Source organism: Ahaetulla prasina, chromosome 13 (genome assembly GCF_028640845.1).
Source record: "Ahaetulla prasina isolate Xishuangbanna chromosome 13, ASM2864084v1, whole genome shotgun sequence".
NCBI classification, from domain to species: Eukaryota; Metazoa; Chordata; class Lepidosauria; order Squamata; family Colubridae; genus Ahaetulla; species Ahaetulla prasina.
The window spans coordinates 19,680,548-19,693,147 of NC_080551.1; the positions used below are offsets into that span (position 1 = coordinate 19,680,548).

Here is a 12,600-nt window from a genome sequence, read left to right on the forward strand (position 1 = left end):
TACACGCTGCGCCAGCCCTGCAAGTCCATCGTGCTAAGTAGTTTTTTTTTATTATTTATTTTATTTTGTCACAACAGTATATACAATCATCAACATAAAAATAACTCATCATGAGAGAAACAGTATATATAAATAAAAGTATAAGTAAAAGTATGCATATAATATTATAATGAAGAGAATAATAGGACAGGAACGGTAGGAAATTTTGTGCTCTTATGCACACCCCTTAAGTTATGATGTTATTTCTCATTCAGGAGTCTGACAGCCCATGGATAAAAATGCATTTCAAGCTTCTTTTTTGTTTAAATCCCCAGATCGGGTGGGGGGGGGGGGAAAGTCCCTCCTACCTTTTTTTTTTTTAGTATACTTTATTAAACTTTTTTTACATTAAAAACATAGAAAGAGAAAAAAAAGGAAAGGTTGTATCACTTAACAGCTATTTGTGGTGTTTTTCTTATAACAATAATCCATGCAATGATTACAAACATTAAATTGTATGTATTTGTCTTCTTGTTTTAGCTATTTATCTATTTTTTTATTTTATTTAAAGAGGGGGCCGTTTCTGTAGAAATCAGCAAATGAAATCTTTCACAGTACTCTGTGGTACAAGATCACTTTCTAAGAAGCTGTTAAATGAAACCATCAGTTGCAAAAACACAGAAGGCCTTCAAGTGGCAATTTCTTATACGTTTCCAATATAATCATCGTAAGGTCTTCCTTTCCGTTTAATCCGGCTGTGTTTGCACAACACAAGTGAACACAAAGCAACCAACCGTATTTTAGACTGCCAAGTTAGACCACCTCAGCGCCAGGTAACCTGGCTAAAATTCAGAACCTTCCTTCTCTTTCTTTCCTTCTTTAATTAATTAATTAATACAGTACTCGGTGGTTAGTTCAATCATTTTACAAAACTACCGCTTCTAAAGTTCAATGCCCAGATAAATCTAAAGTCACATGGCCCAATCTTTAATATTTATTATTATAATCTATAATAAATTATCTTTATTTCTTTTTTTAGATTGAAGTCTTCTTACTGTTTTTGTGAGCGTTCCTCATCTGGGGTTTGAGGCGTCCAATCTTCCGTTTTCTCTTCAACAATAAAGATAAGCGTTTTAATCCGTGAACTCGCATTAGAATTTAATACCTTGAATATGATGATAGCAATCATATTTTTACATGCTAGAATACTTAACGAGAGGCTGAATGGGATCCAGGAAGACTAACGGAACAATACAGGGAAACACATGAGACAAAGAAGAGGAAAAGTAACCTAGAAATTTGCAAAGTTCATCCAACAAGTCTTCCAGATGCATAATATAAATGATGCAGCAAGATTCGCCATATATAATGCGACCTCACATTAAACAGAGAAAACAATTTCACAGAACATGAATAATTAAGTCTTTCTAAAGTGCAGCCTCCATCCACGGCTGTTACTAGGCAGCAGTTTATGGATGGCAGAGTTTTAAAACCTAATAAAACATGAAGATTATATAGAATAAAAAGTCTTCCAACAATAGCTCTCTTTTTTTTAACGATAGGTGAAATGAGACACCTCTCTCCCTCACTCTCTCTTTCCTTCTCTCTCTCTCTCTCTCTCTCTTTCCTTCTTTCTTTCCTTCTCTCTTTCCCTCTCTCTCTCACTCTTTCCCTCTCTGTCCCTCCCACTCTCTTTCCTTCTTTCTCTCTCTTTCTCTCTTTCTCTCCCTCTCTCTCTTTCCTTCTCTCTCTCTCTCCCTCTTTCCCTCTCTCTCCCCCTCTCTCTTTCCTTCCCTCCCTCTTTCCTTCTCTCTCTCTTTCCTTCTTTCTTTCCTTCTCTCTTTCCCTCTCTCTCCCCCTTCCTCTCTTTCCTTCTCTTTCTTTCCTTCTCTTTCTCTCCCTCTGTCTTTCTTTCTCTCTTTCCCCCCTCTCTCTCCCTCCCTCTCTCCCTCCCTTTCTCTCTTTCCTTCTTTCCCTCCCCCCTCTTTCCTTCTCTCTCTTTCCTACCCTCCCTCTCTCTTCCTTCTCTCTCTCTCTTTCCTTCCCTCCCTCTCTCTCAGATTATAAAGTCAAATCAACCCACTGCAGGATGAAGCCCTCTTTGTTGAATGTTATGGACTATAATCTGGTTCAATGAAAGTTGCTAGATATTTTTCGACTTCACCTCTTGGGCTAAAAGATTAACCAACACAAACTCATCTGGCCAGCTTCCATGCCTACACAGGACTTGAACTCAGGACTCCCTCTTTTAGGTCAGGACCTTTACCATCAACCATTCTGGCTCTTGGGTGGAGACGGGGAGGGTTTGACATGACATGCAAGATACTGTCCTGTCTTCTATGAAGTGAGCATGACAGAAACTAAAACCATGACTGAGCTTATGCACAAAACTTCGAGCCGATTCTCGTCTCACCAAAATAGAACATCCGTGACCAAAAAAAAAAAAATGTTCTCCCCATTGTACAAATTACCATTTTTCCTGGCAAGTTCATCTTGAAGACGATTCTCAAGATCCAGTTTCTGCTTCTGGAGTTCAGAAACCTGCAGCTTAAGGTCCGGCATAATCTTCAACCAAAAAAGAAATAAGGGGAGGGAAGAATCTGATAACTATCTCATTCCTCTATTTTTATAATTATTATAAGAACAACAACAACAATCGTTTCTCCAGTAACTATTATTCACTTTCTTTGAAGTAAAGAAGACTTTGATATGCGCCATAAATTGTTGTGACCTAGGCCCAAGTAGTTATTACCGGACACAATCAGTCCTAAACAAACATATTTTATTAGAACAGCTGAGAATTACTTCATTCTCAGCTTAGTCTAAATTAAATCCAAAACAAAGTCCTTCAGAAAAAGTCCTTTGGCCTTATCACAAACCTTTGTCTTCTTTGGCACCCTGCCAAAGGCTTTTCTTGGCAAAGCCCTGTGAAATTCAAAAACAAGAGACGCCAACTAGAATTGTTGCTACAGATCTAGCAACGTTGCTTTCCTACAAAGAGCCCAAGAGCCTTTGCTGCTCTTTTAAGCCTTATAAGAGGGGCCAATCATCTCCTGGCCTTACTCCCGAGTTCTCTTTTTTGCTTCAGCTGCTCTTGCTTTCTGGCAGCTCTTCGTATGCGTGCACTAGGAATAGGCTCCTCCTGTTCCTCTGCCTCTCTGCTGTCCGCCTCTGGAGGCTCTGGAGTCCACGCATCGCTCCCAGATGGCCCTGGCCCCATCTCTGCCTCCGACGCAGAGCCCTCCTAAGAGCCTTCCCCAGACTCCAGGACTGGCCCATTGTCCTCCCAGCCTCCTCATTGTCCAACTCCGCTGCCAGTTTCACAGGCTGCTGGTGAACCACAACATAAATCCTGTTTTGGAGATGCCTGTTACTCTATGGTTCAATAAAGTTTTCTTTGAAGAAGGTTGTAGTTGGTCTTGATTCAGTGCCTATGAAGTTCCTAGTTACTCTTCTTTACCGAATAATTTCTATTGAAATGGTATAGGCCAGGGTATCCTGCTTGAGCAGGGGGTTGGACTAGAAGACCTCCAAGGTCCCTTCCAGCTCTACTCTGATTGACTGATTGATCTCACAAAATCAAGCCAGCAGCTTGCGAGCCAACGGTTAAAAAAAAAAACAGGCAACATGCTTGCATGCGAGATCTGCAGGCCAATTCTGTAATACAGGTAGCCCTCAACTTACAATCTTTGGTTTAGCAACTCTTGAAATTACAACAGCAATTGAGGGAAGCGATTTGCAACCGGTTCTTACGAACGATGACCGAGAATCTCCACAGACATTTAAGCTGTGCACTGTTGGGGTGCAGACTATACCGGAGCCATTTGCACTACTCAGGTCTTGAAAAAGTACCTTTGGAACAATAACAGCTGGCACGATTCCCTTAAATTCACTTACATTCATCCCCCAAAAAAGGTCGTAAAATGGGACGCGACTCACTTAACCACCAAGAATGTTTGCAATGGATATTCTGGTCCCAGCAGTGACTGTAAGTTTGAGGACTACCTGTAGCTACGCCTGGTTTTGCTATCTGCTCACCTGTTTCAATTAGGAAGCCATTTGGTTCTAGAAGAGATTTCTAAGTTCTATAACAGACCTCACCATGTTCTCTGAGGTTAGCCTGGAAACTTGGAGACGGATGCATTCATTGGTGTCGTTTTCCTCCCTGAAGAGTTTCTGCAGGTGGGTGATTTCTTGAATCAGATGGTTTATTTTAGCATTCATTTCGTCTATCTCCCTTTCGTAGTTCTCCTTCTGGTCCTGGAAATGTTTTTCCAAAACTCTGGAGGAAGGACAACAATAAAAGAGCGTACAAGAAACAGGATAGTCATAATAATACAACGTTTGTCTTTGCCAAGAGCAAAAGAAATTCAGGAGAGAAAAAAAAGGTTTTTTCCCAAACCGGGAAAAAAAATGACCCGTTAATAAGGATAGTACTTTTTAATTAGCTAGAAATTCAGGCCAATTGTAATTCTGACATGATTCTTATTACACCTTTGCTCAGGGGTGAAATCCAGCAGGTTCTGACAGGTTCTGGAGAACCGGTAGCGGAAATTTTGAGTTCGGAGAATCGGCAAATGCCACCTCTGGCTGGCCCCAGAGTGGGTTGGGAATAGGGATTTTGCAGTATCCTTTCCCTGGAGTGTGGTGGGAATGGAGATTTTGCAGTCTCCTTCCCCTGCCACACCCACCGAGCCACACCACACTCACCAAGCCACGCCCACAAAACTGGTAGTAAAAAAAATGGATTTCACCACTGCCTTTGCTGGTTACTGAATACTGATTTGACAGTAATAATGGTTTTGATCACTTGTGTACCCAGCACTAATGTAATGTTTCTTCAACATTTTTTACTCGGCTTTATACAGCTGATTTAACAGATTAACAGAGTTGGAAGGGACCTTGCAGGTCATCTAGTTCAACCCCCTGCCCAAACAGGAGACCTTATATCTGCCTCTACTTAGGATCGAACTCACAACCACAATTGTGAGGCAAGAGCTCCACTTCTAGGCTTGTAAATCTCTTTTCCCTGTGCTCACTTTTCAGCATTTGGTGTCGCACATCCACGCACTCCCTTTTCGGCACTCTGTGCCGAAAAGTTTTGCCATCACTGGTCTAGCCTCTCCTTGAGCATCTGCAAAGTACATGAGACCACCAACTCTGTGGATATTTGGAGCTGGCTTAAAAGACAAGTTAAAGGATTACAGTTACTTTAGACGTGATTTGGGTGGTTTCCCAGAAAAAGTTTTTCATCTTTCTTTTCTCTCTTTGCTTGCATGAGACACAACAAGCCAAGATTGAGTCCACCACATCAAATCCTTAGTATCTGCAGACCAAATACCCAGTATTAAAAATAAAAGAAAGAAAGCTGAGATAAACAGAGTAGGTTTCAATCATGTCAAAGGTGAGCTGCTGAAATAAAAACTTTTAAACTAAGCCTTGCGGTAAACATACCTCTAGACCAGATGCTGGTTTGTCTTCTCCATAATGTTTGAGACTGACTTACGCGGAATCAGTTTGTGGTATCTGTCCCTAATACTATCTATCTAACCTGATTGCGCCTGTCTCCCACAAAATCTAGAAGTATCCAAGACTTAGTTTTATGAATCTAAATATACAACAAAGTTAACCTAAGGCTTAGTTTCAAACAGATGGATTGATTTCTACCGCTGGTCTTGTAAATACAGCGGGAAGTGTCAATGTTTCAGGCAAAGAGAAGGAGAAACGGTTTCCGCTGTCAAAAACCACTGTAAGTCAAGGTTGGCAATTAAAATTGATGATGGATTTGAGGATTCTGGTAGCGCCTTTTTTTTTTTATTTGCATTTATATCCCGCCCTTCTCCGAAGACTCAGGGCGGCTTACACTATGTCAAGCAATAGTCTTCATCCATTTGTATATTATATACAAAGTCAACTTATTGCCCCCAACAATCTGGGTCCTCATTTTACCTACCTTATAAAGGATGGAAGGCTGAGTCAACCTTGGGCCTGGTGGGGCTTGAACCTGCAGTAATTGCAGGCAGCTGTGTTAATAGACTGTTTTACCAGTCTGAGCCACAGAGGCCTTGTCTGATCAAAACATTTGATTGAATAGCCTAAGTTTTCAATGGGCTGAAATTCACCTAACAAAGGAGCAAAAACTCCTTTGTTTCTCCATAGCTCCTGCTCTACCGCCATTCCCAGAGGTTGAATTCTCTTCCCTTCCTTACTGGTTCACAAATTTGAGCGCCCGTACATGTGCGCTCAAATAGGCTAAATAGGACAGCATTACATCCAGGTGGGTGGGTGGGGCCTACCGCAGTTGGCGTTACCGGTTCGCCTGAACTGGATAGAACTGGCTGAATCCCACCACTGGTCATTCTTATGCTAAGGAGACATCAATTTTTAACCCTGAAGAACGTACTTCATTCTACTAAAGTTCATACGTTACTGCTATAGAGCAATATATCTAAGACACGATAAACTGATATAAGTGTTGTGCCTCCATAATTCCTACCAATATGTGACTCAAGGCCAGTGGTGAAAGCCAAATTTTTTTACTACCGGTTCTATGAGCGTGGCTTGGTGGGCATGGTATGGCTTGGTAGGTGTGGCAGGGGAAGGATACTGCAAAATCCCCATTCCCTCCCCACTCCTGGGGGAAGGATATTGCAAAATCCCCACTCCCGCCCCACTCCAGGGGAAGGATACTGCAAAATCTCCATTCCACCCCACTCTGGAACCAGCCAGAGGTAGTATTTGCCAGCTCTCCGCTCAAAATTGCCGCTCAAAATTTCTGCTACTGGTTCTCCAGAACCTGTCAGAACCTACTGGATTTCACCCCTGCTCAAGACTATATCCAGTGGTGGGATTCAACTGGTTCGCCCCACTTCGGCTGAACCGGTTGTTAAATTGCTGGCTGGCCCCCCGCCCCTTCCAGAAGTCCCTACACGCCTTGTTTTAACTGCCAGGTAAGTGCAGGGAGGCCTATTACGCCCAAATGGGATGGGAGGAGGGTGCAGCGCCCCCCCCGGCCCATTTTTGCTCCCAGGGGGCTGCAGGTACGGTGCAGGAGGCCCGGGGGGGGGTGCAGGAGGCCGAGTGGTGCCTGTCACACCCCTGGCCACGCCCACCATGGCCACGTCCACCCAGCTGGTCATTAGGGCAGAGAACCGGTTGTTAAATTATTTGAATCCCACCACTGACTATATCCCAAACCAATGAAAATACCAGCTCACCGTGTGGCTTTTTTCAAGCCTTCATAGGCAAACCAGAGTTCGCCATCTTCATTCAAATGTTGCAGATCTTCAGGGGACAACCTGTTCGTAAGGGGACAGAAAGGACAGGGGAGGTTGGGAGAAAGAAGAACTGGAAGCTGCTGCATTCTGGAAAGCCAACAAAGACAGACCAGTACCTGCTCCTCACGTCTGTAAAGTCATAACTTTCCAAGAGTTGCTTTGTAATCTCGGACATCTTCTCTAAATGAGAGAGAGAGAGAAAAGAAAAGTTACAAGCATGTTGGCTTTCTACTTCGACCACGTAGTCCTAATGATTGACTGCACATCTGGGTTTGCTGGCAACCCATTGTTTTGCTTCACTGATCAAGTTTCACTTGATCGCTACCAACCAGCTTCAACTAGTTTCTGCCTTCCATATTTACTGGAATTCCTTTTCTGGACTCCATTACCATTGCCTTCCATTTCCATTGCACGCTGGCTGGGGAATTCTGGGAGTTGAAGTCCACACGTCTGAAAATGGCCATGATTGAGGAACACTAATGTAAGGAATTCTGGGAATTGGAATCCCATCACGTGAAGAAGAGATCACGTCAGAAAAAGCTGGTGTAACTAAGAATATCTATGATCTACAAATGGCCCCACCATGTTCTTCACAAAGTAGTCACACTGGAAGTGTTTTACAATAGGGACCGAAGTTGTGGAAACCTTTTGGGAAAAGTGTATTTTTGAGGTTTGATGGCTAATAACACCACTTTTTGAGGGGGAGTTTCAAGATAATCATATTCCACTGTTGCAATGGCCTGGGAATAGCCCACACTTTCTTAACCCAATTGAAAATCTATGGAGCCGACTAAAGAAACTTGTTAGTCAGAAGTGACCCAGCAATAAAACCCAGTTAATAGAAGCTTCCATTCAATCTTGGTTTCACATTATAACAGCTGCAGAACTAAAAGACTTGGTTCGCTCCGTGGGAAGACGTTGTAAGGCCGGCATTCGTGCTAAAGGTTACCCAACTATTAATTGACATGGTGATTATTTTTGTATATCTCGTTTTTTCTACGTGTTTCACTTTTCTTCTTTATACTGTAACTGCTATTCTAATAGCAAATCCTTCATAAAAGTTATGGCATTACATTCTTGATTAAATTATCTTTCCGTCGATATATAATTTTATGGTACTGCTCCACCCAAAAAAAGGTGGTGTTATTAGCTAGTTTTAGAAAATACACTTTTCCCAAAAGGTTTTCACAATTATGGCCACTACTGTATCTCCCACTAATTCAGTTTATCGAGTCTTGAGAAATGCTGATTTTTTCTCTCAGTTTCAACCCCTTCATTTCCCTCTTTTTTTGTGCACAATGCCTCTGTATTTCCAGACTCATCGTATAAATGTCCACAGATGAGTTCAAGACGGAAGGCTATATAATTATAGCACTTGGACTGTGAAATCTATTTGCCGGCACATTTTAATTATGGGAATGAGTGATGTTTTCCAATTACCTCTCATTTCACGCTTCTGGAATTGTAGTTGCTTCTCCACATCCAGTTTCTGAATCTGAAGGAAATCTATTTCTTTTCGCAATTCAGGGATTGTCTGAGTTCATTAAACATTGATAGAACGAGACATCGTTCAATGAGATGCAAATAATGAGACAAAAAAGGACAATACTACAACAGCCACAATCCCAAAGATGAAATGACAGCCAGTAATTTGGAATTATGTTTAAGTTTTAATTGGGCTTAGAGAATAGAATAGAATGGAATGGAATGGAATGGAATAGAATAGAATAGAATAGAATAGAATAGAATAGAATAGAATAATAGAGTTGGAAGGGACCTTGGAGGTCTTCTAGTCCAACCCACTGCTCAGGCAGGAAACCCTACACCATTTCAAATCAATGGTTATCCAACATCTTCTTAAAAACTTCCAGTATTGGAGCATTCACAACTTCTGGAGGCCAGTTGTTCCACTGATTAATTGTTCTAACTGTCAGGAAATTTCTACTTAGTTCTAAGTTGCTTCTTTCCTTGATCAGTTTCCACCCATTGCTTCTTGTCCTGCCCTCAGGTGCTTTGGAGAATAGCGTGACTCCCTCTTCTTTGTGGCAGCCCCTGAGATATTGGAGGGCTGCTATCATGTCTCCTCTAGTCCTTCTTTTCATTAAACTAGACATACCCAATTCCTGCAACACTTCATCGTATGTTTTAGTCTTCAGCCCTCTCTAATCATCTTTATTGCTCTTCTCTGCATTCTTTAGGTAGAAAACGTACGGAAAGAGTAGCGAAAATAAGAATAAAATATGCAGCATATGAATATAACAATAAGTATATAAGAGTAACAGCGCACAGCACATGAAACCAGGAATTTGAATAAAGTAAGAAACAATCCCAAATTCACATCCATCAATCCACCAAAAATCCTCAATCATTTTTTCATTTCTTATCCTACCTTTATTTGGTTTGAAAGCTCTTCTATTTCTGTTTTTAAACCGTCCTGAGCTTGTTGCATTTCTTGAATCCGATTTTGCAGCTGAGCGTTTTCCTCTTTGAGAAGAGTTATTTCTGCATTGAGTGACTCTATCCTTTTTTCATAATCTTGTTTTTGACTCTGGAAATTTTTCTCCAATATTCTACAAAGATTCAGAAGGACATCCTCATCTTTCTAGGAACACAATTCTACACGTCTAAGACGCAAGCCAATTACAGTTCTGCAATCTCTCTCTTGTATATCTGTTTGAGGCATATATAACAAGGTGAAATATATTATTTTTTTAAAAAAAACTCGATAATAAAAGAACAGAAACAATAAAGCAGCAGCCTTACAGAAGTATAACTTTCACTCCTTTTCTTTCAGCAGCCATATTTTAATCAGAAGATGTGAATCATGTGTTTCTCAACATTGGGAACTTTGATTCTTGGACTTCAACTCCCAGAATTCCTCCTGCTGGCTGGGGATTTCTGGGAGTCGAAATCCATGCATCTTAAATTTGCTAAAGTTGAGAAACACTGATGTATATGCCAGTAACTTTGAAAAAAGAATCTTTAAATGACAATCCTTTGGAAATCCAAGGAGCTGCCTTATTCTAACACTATGAGATTGAAGCAGGGGTGAAATGCTACCGGTTTGCATTGGTTCAAGCGAACCGGTAGTTATAAAAGCTACCAGTTCAGGCGAACCAAAGCTACTGGTTTGTCCGAAGTGGTATTTCTGACGATCAGCTGTGCCGCACGATTTATATTCGCTAGAAAGCAGAAAATCCTGCTTTCTAGCGAATCTAAATTGCGCGGCACAGCTGTTCCCCCACCCTCACTGTTCTACTTACCTTCAAACGGCTCCTTTTTCCACATGCAGCACATGTTTGGTGCGCACTGTGCATGTGCACACACAGCACGTTTGGTGTGCACTGTGCATGAGTGCAGTATGTGTTTGATGCGCTTTGCATATGCGCATGCAACATGCATCTGGCACACACCGCACATGTGCAGACAGCGAACTGGTGGCAACCTGCGGAGGATTTCACCACTGGATTGAAGGCGCAAAGCTCATATAATTATTAAGATGTTGGCAAATAGTCTTCCCACAGGATTACAAGGTCATTCCAGAAATCACAAAAGTTGTACTGTGATTGCTCCCCCTGGAGATCTGGAACTATAACAGCAGGCCTTGTTAAATGCTCTTAATTTCTAAATTTATTTTCGTGCGAAAAGCTCATATAAATAAGCCCAATTATTCTTTGCAAACTTTCCCACGGCTGGAGAGTCATACTAATTTTTTCAGGATTGACCCTGTATTTTTAGAACGAAGTATGCATACTTCCTGCTTATACGTCCTACTTAAATTAATACCTCTTCGCTCTTTTTTAAAATAATTCACTTCCTTTGCAAACAAGGAAACCAATACTTTTAAGAAAACGGCAATTTGAAAATAAGAAGTTAAATTCCATACATTCGTTGCCTTTCCTCTCTTTGAACGTCAGAGAATAACTGCTTCGTCAAATTATCCAGTTTATCTGAAGAAAGATAATACTTACATTTAAAAAAAAGCAGAATAGCATAATTGAAATTAAGCCAGATGTCATTTTAAAAACTATCACACAAAGCTTAGAAAGTTTAATTTTATATAAAAATTAAACTTATAATTTTTTTATATAAACTTATAATTTTATATAAAAATTATAAGTTTACATAGCAGTCTACAATGAATGGGAGAAACTTTATAATTTTCTAAAAAGTCAAATCTGTACTTATCAAAAACTGAATTTAATATTAAAGCATTAAAGTTGTTGCCTTCCAGTTGTACTGATCTTAAAACTTATATATCTGCCAACTATCATGGAAAAAGGCATTTATTTAGTTAAATGCCAAGATTTTTTTTTTCCCAAGTATGGTTATAAGAACATTTGTATTGTGAAAAGCTGCTGATTCAGTTCTAAAGAGGAATTACGGAGTCTGCCATCTGCACCTCTATAACTATCTGGTTGGGTTTTGCAACCCAACAAGACAGACACAGATTTCAGAGGATAATTAGAACTGCAGAAAAAACAGTGGCTACCAACCTGCCTTCTATTGAGGACCTGTATACTGAACGAGTCAAAAAGAGGGCTGTGAAAATATCTACAGACCCCTCACATCCTGAACATAAACTGTTTTGACTCCTACCCTCAAAACGACACTGTAGAGCACTGCACACCAGAACAACTAGACACAAGGATAGCTTTTCACCGCATGCCATCGCTTTGCTAAACAAATAATTCCCTCAACGCTGTCAAACTATTCACTAAGTCTGCATTAGGGCCTCTGTGGCTCAGACTGGTAAGACAGTCTGTTATTAACAGCAGCTGCTTGCAATTACTGCAGGTTCTAGTCCCACCAGGCCCAAGGTTGACTCAGCCTTCCATCCTTTATAAGGCAGGTAAAATGAGGACCCAGATTGTTGGGGGCAATAAGTTGACTTTGTATATAAATATACAAATAGAATGAAGACTATTGCTAACATAGTGTAAGCCACCCTGAGTCTTCGGAGAAGGGCGGGATATAAATGCAAATTAAAAAAAATTACTATTAATCTTCTCATCGTTCCTATCACCCATCTCCTCTCACTTATAACTGTATGACTGTAACTTTGTTGCTGGTATCCTTAAGATTTATATTGACTGTTTCCCCATGACTATAATTAAGTGTTGTACCTTATGATTCTTGACGAACGTATCTTTTCTTTTCTGTACACTGAGAGCATATGCACCAAGACAAATTCCTTGTGTGTCCAATCACAGTTGGCCAATAAAGAATTCTATTCTATTCTATTCTATATTGTGTCCTTTGATCTGTTTTTTTTTTTAAATCTCTTGTTCCTTTATTACTGGATATTATATTTTTAGGCTAGTGGTCGTAACCATGCTTTGCA

General features: G+C 40.7%; 1 protein-coding gene across 1 annotated transcript in view; it reads right to left on the reverse strand.

The window, feature by feature from the left end:
- Positions 1-12,600, reverse strand: part of MYO5C (myosin VC) — a 58,128-nt gene that overhangs the window by 14,721 nt on the left and 30,807 nt on the right. The window contains exons 24-31 of the mRNA XM_058156171.1: positions 11,143-11,206; positions 9,646-9,826; positions 8,697-8,790; positions 7,373-7,436; positions 7,197-7,277; positions 4,081-4,261; positions 2,451-2,544; positions 1,035-1,089 (exon numbers count right to left, since the gene is read on the reverse strand). Coding sequence (XP_058012154.1) covers positions 1,035-1,089; positions 2,451-2,544; positions 4,081-4,261; positions 7,197-7,277; positions 7,373-7,436; positions 8,697-8,790; positions 9,646-9,826; positions 11,143-11,206 — 814 coding nt within the window. The remainder of the gene's footprint in view (positions 1-1,034; positions 1,090-2,450; positions 2,545-4,080; positions 4,262-7,196; positions 7,278-7,372; positions 7,437-8,696; positions 8,791-9,645; positions 9,827-11,142; positions 11,207-12,600) is intronic.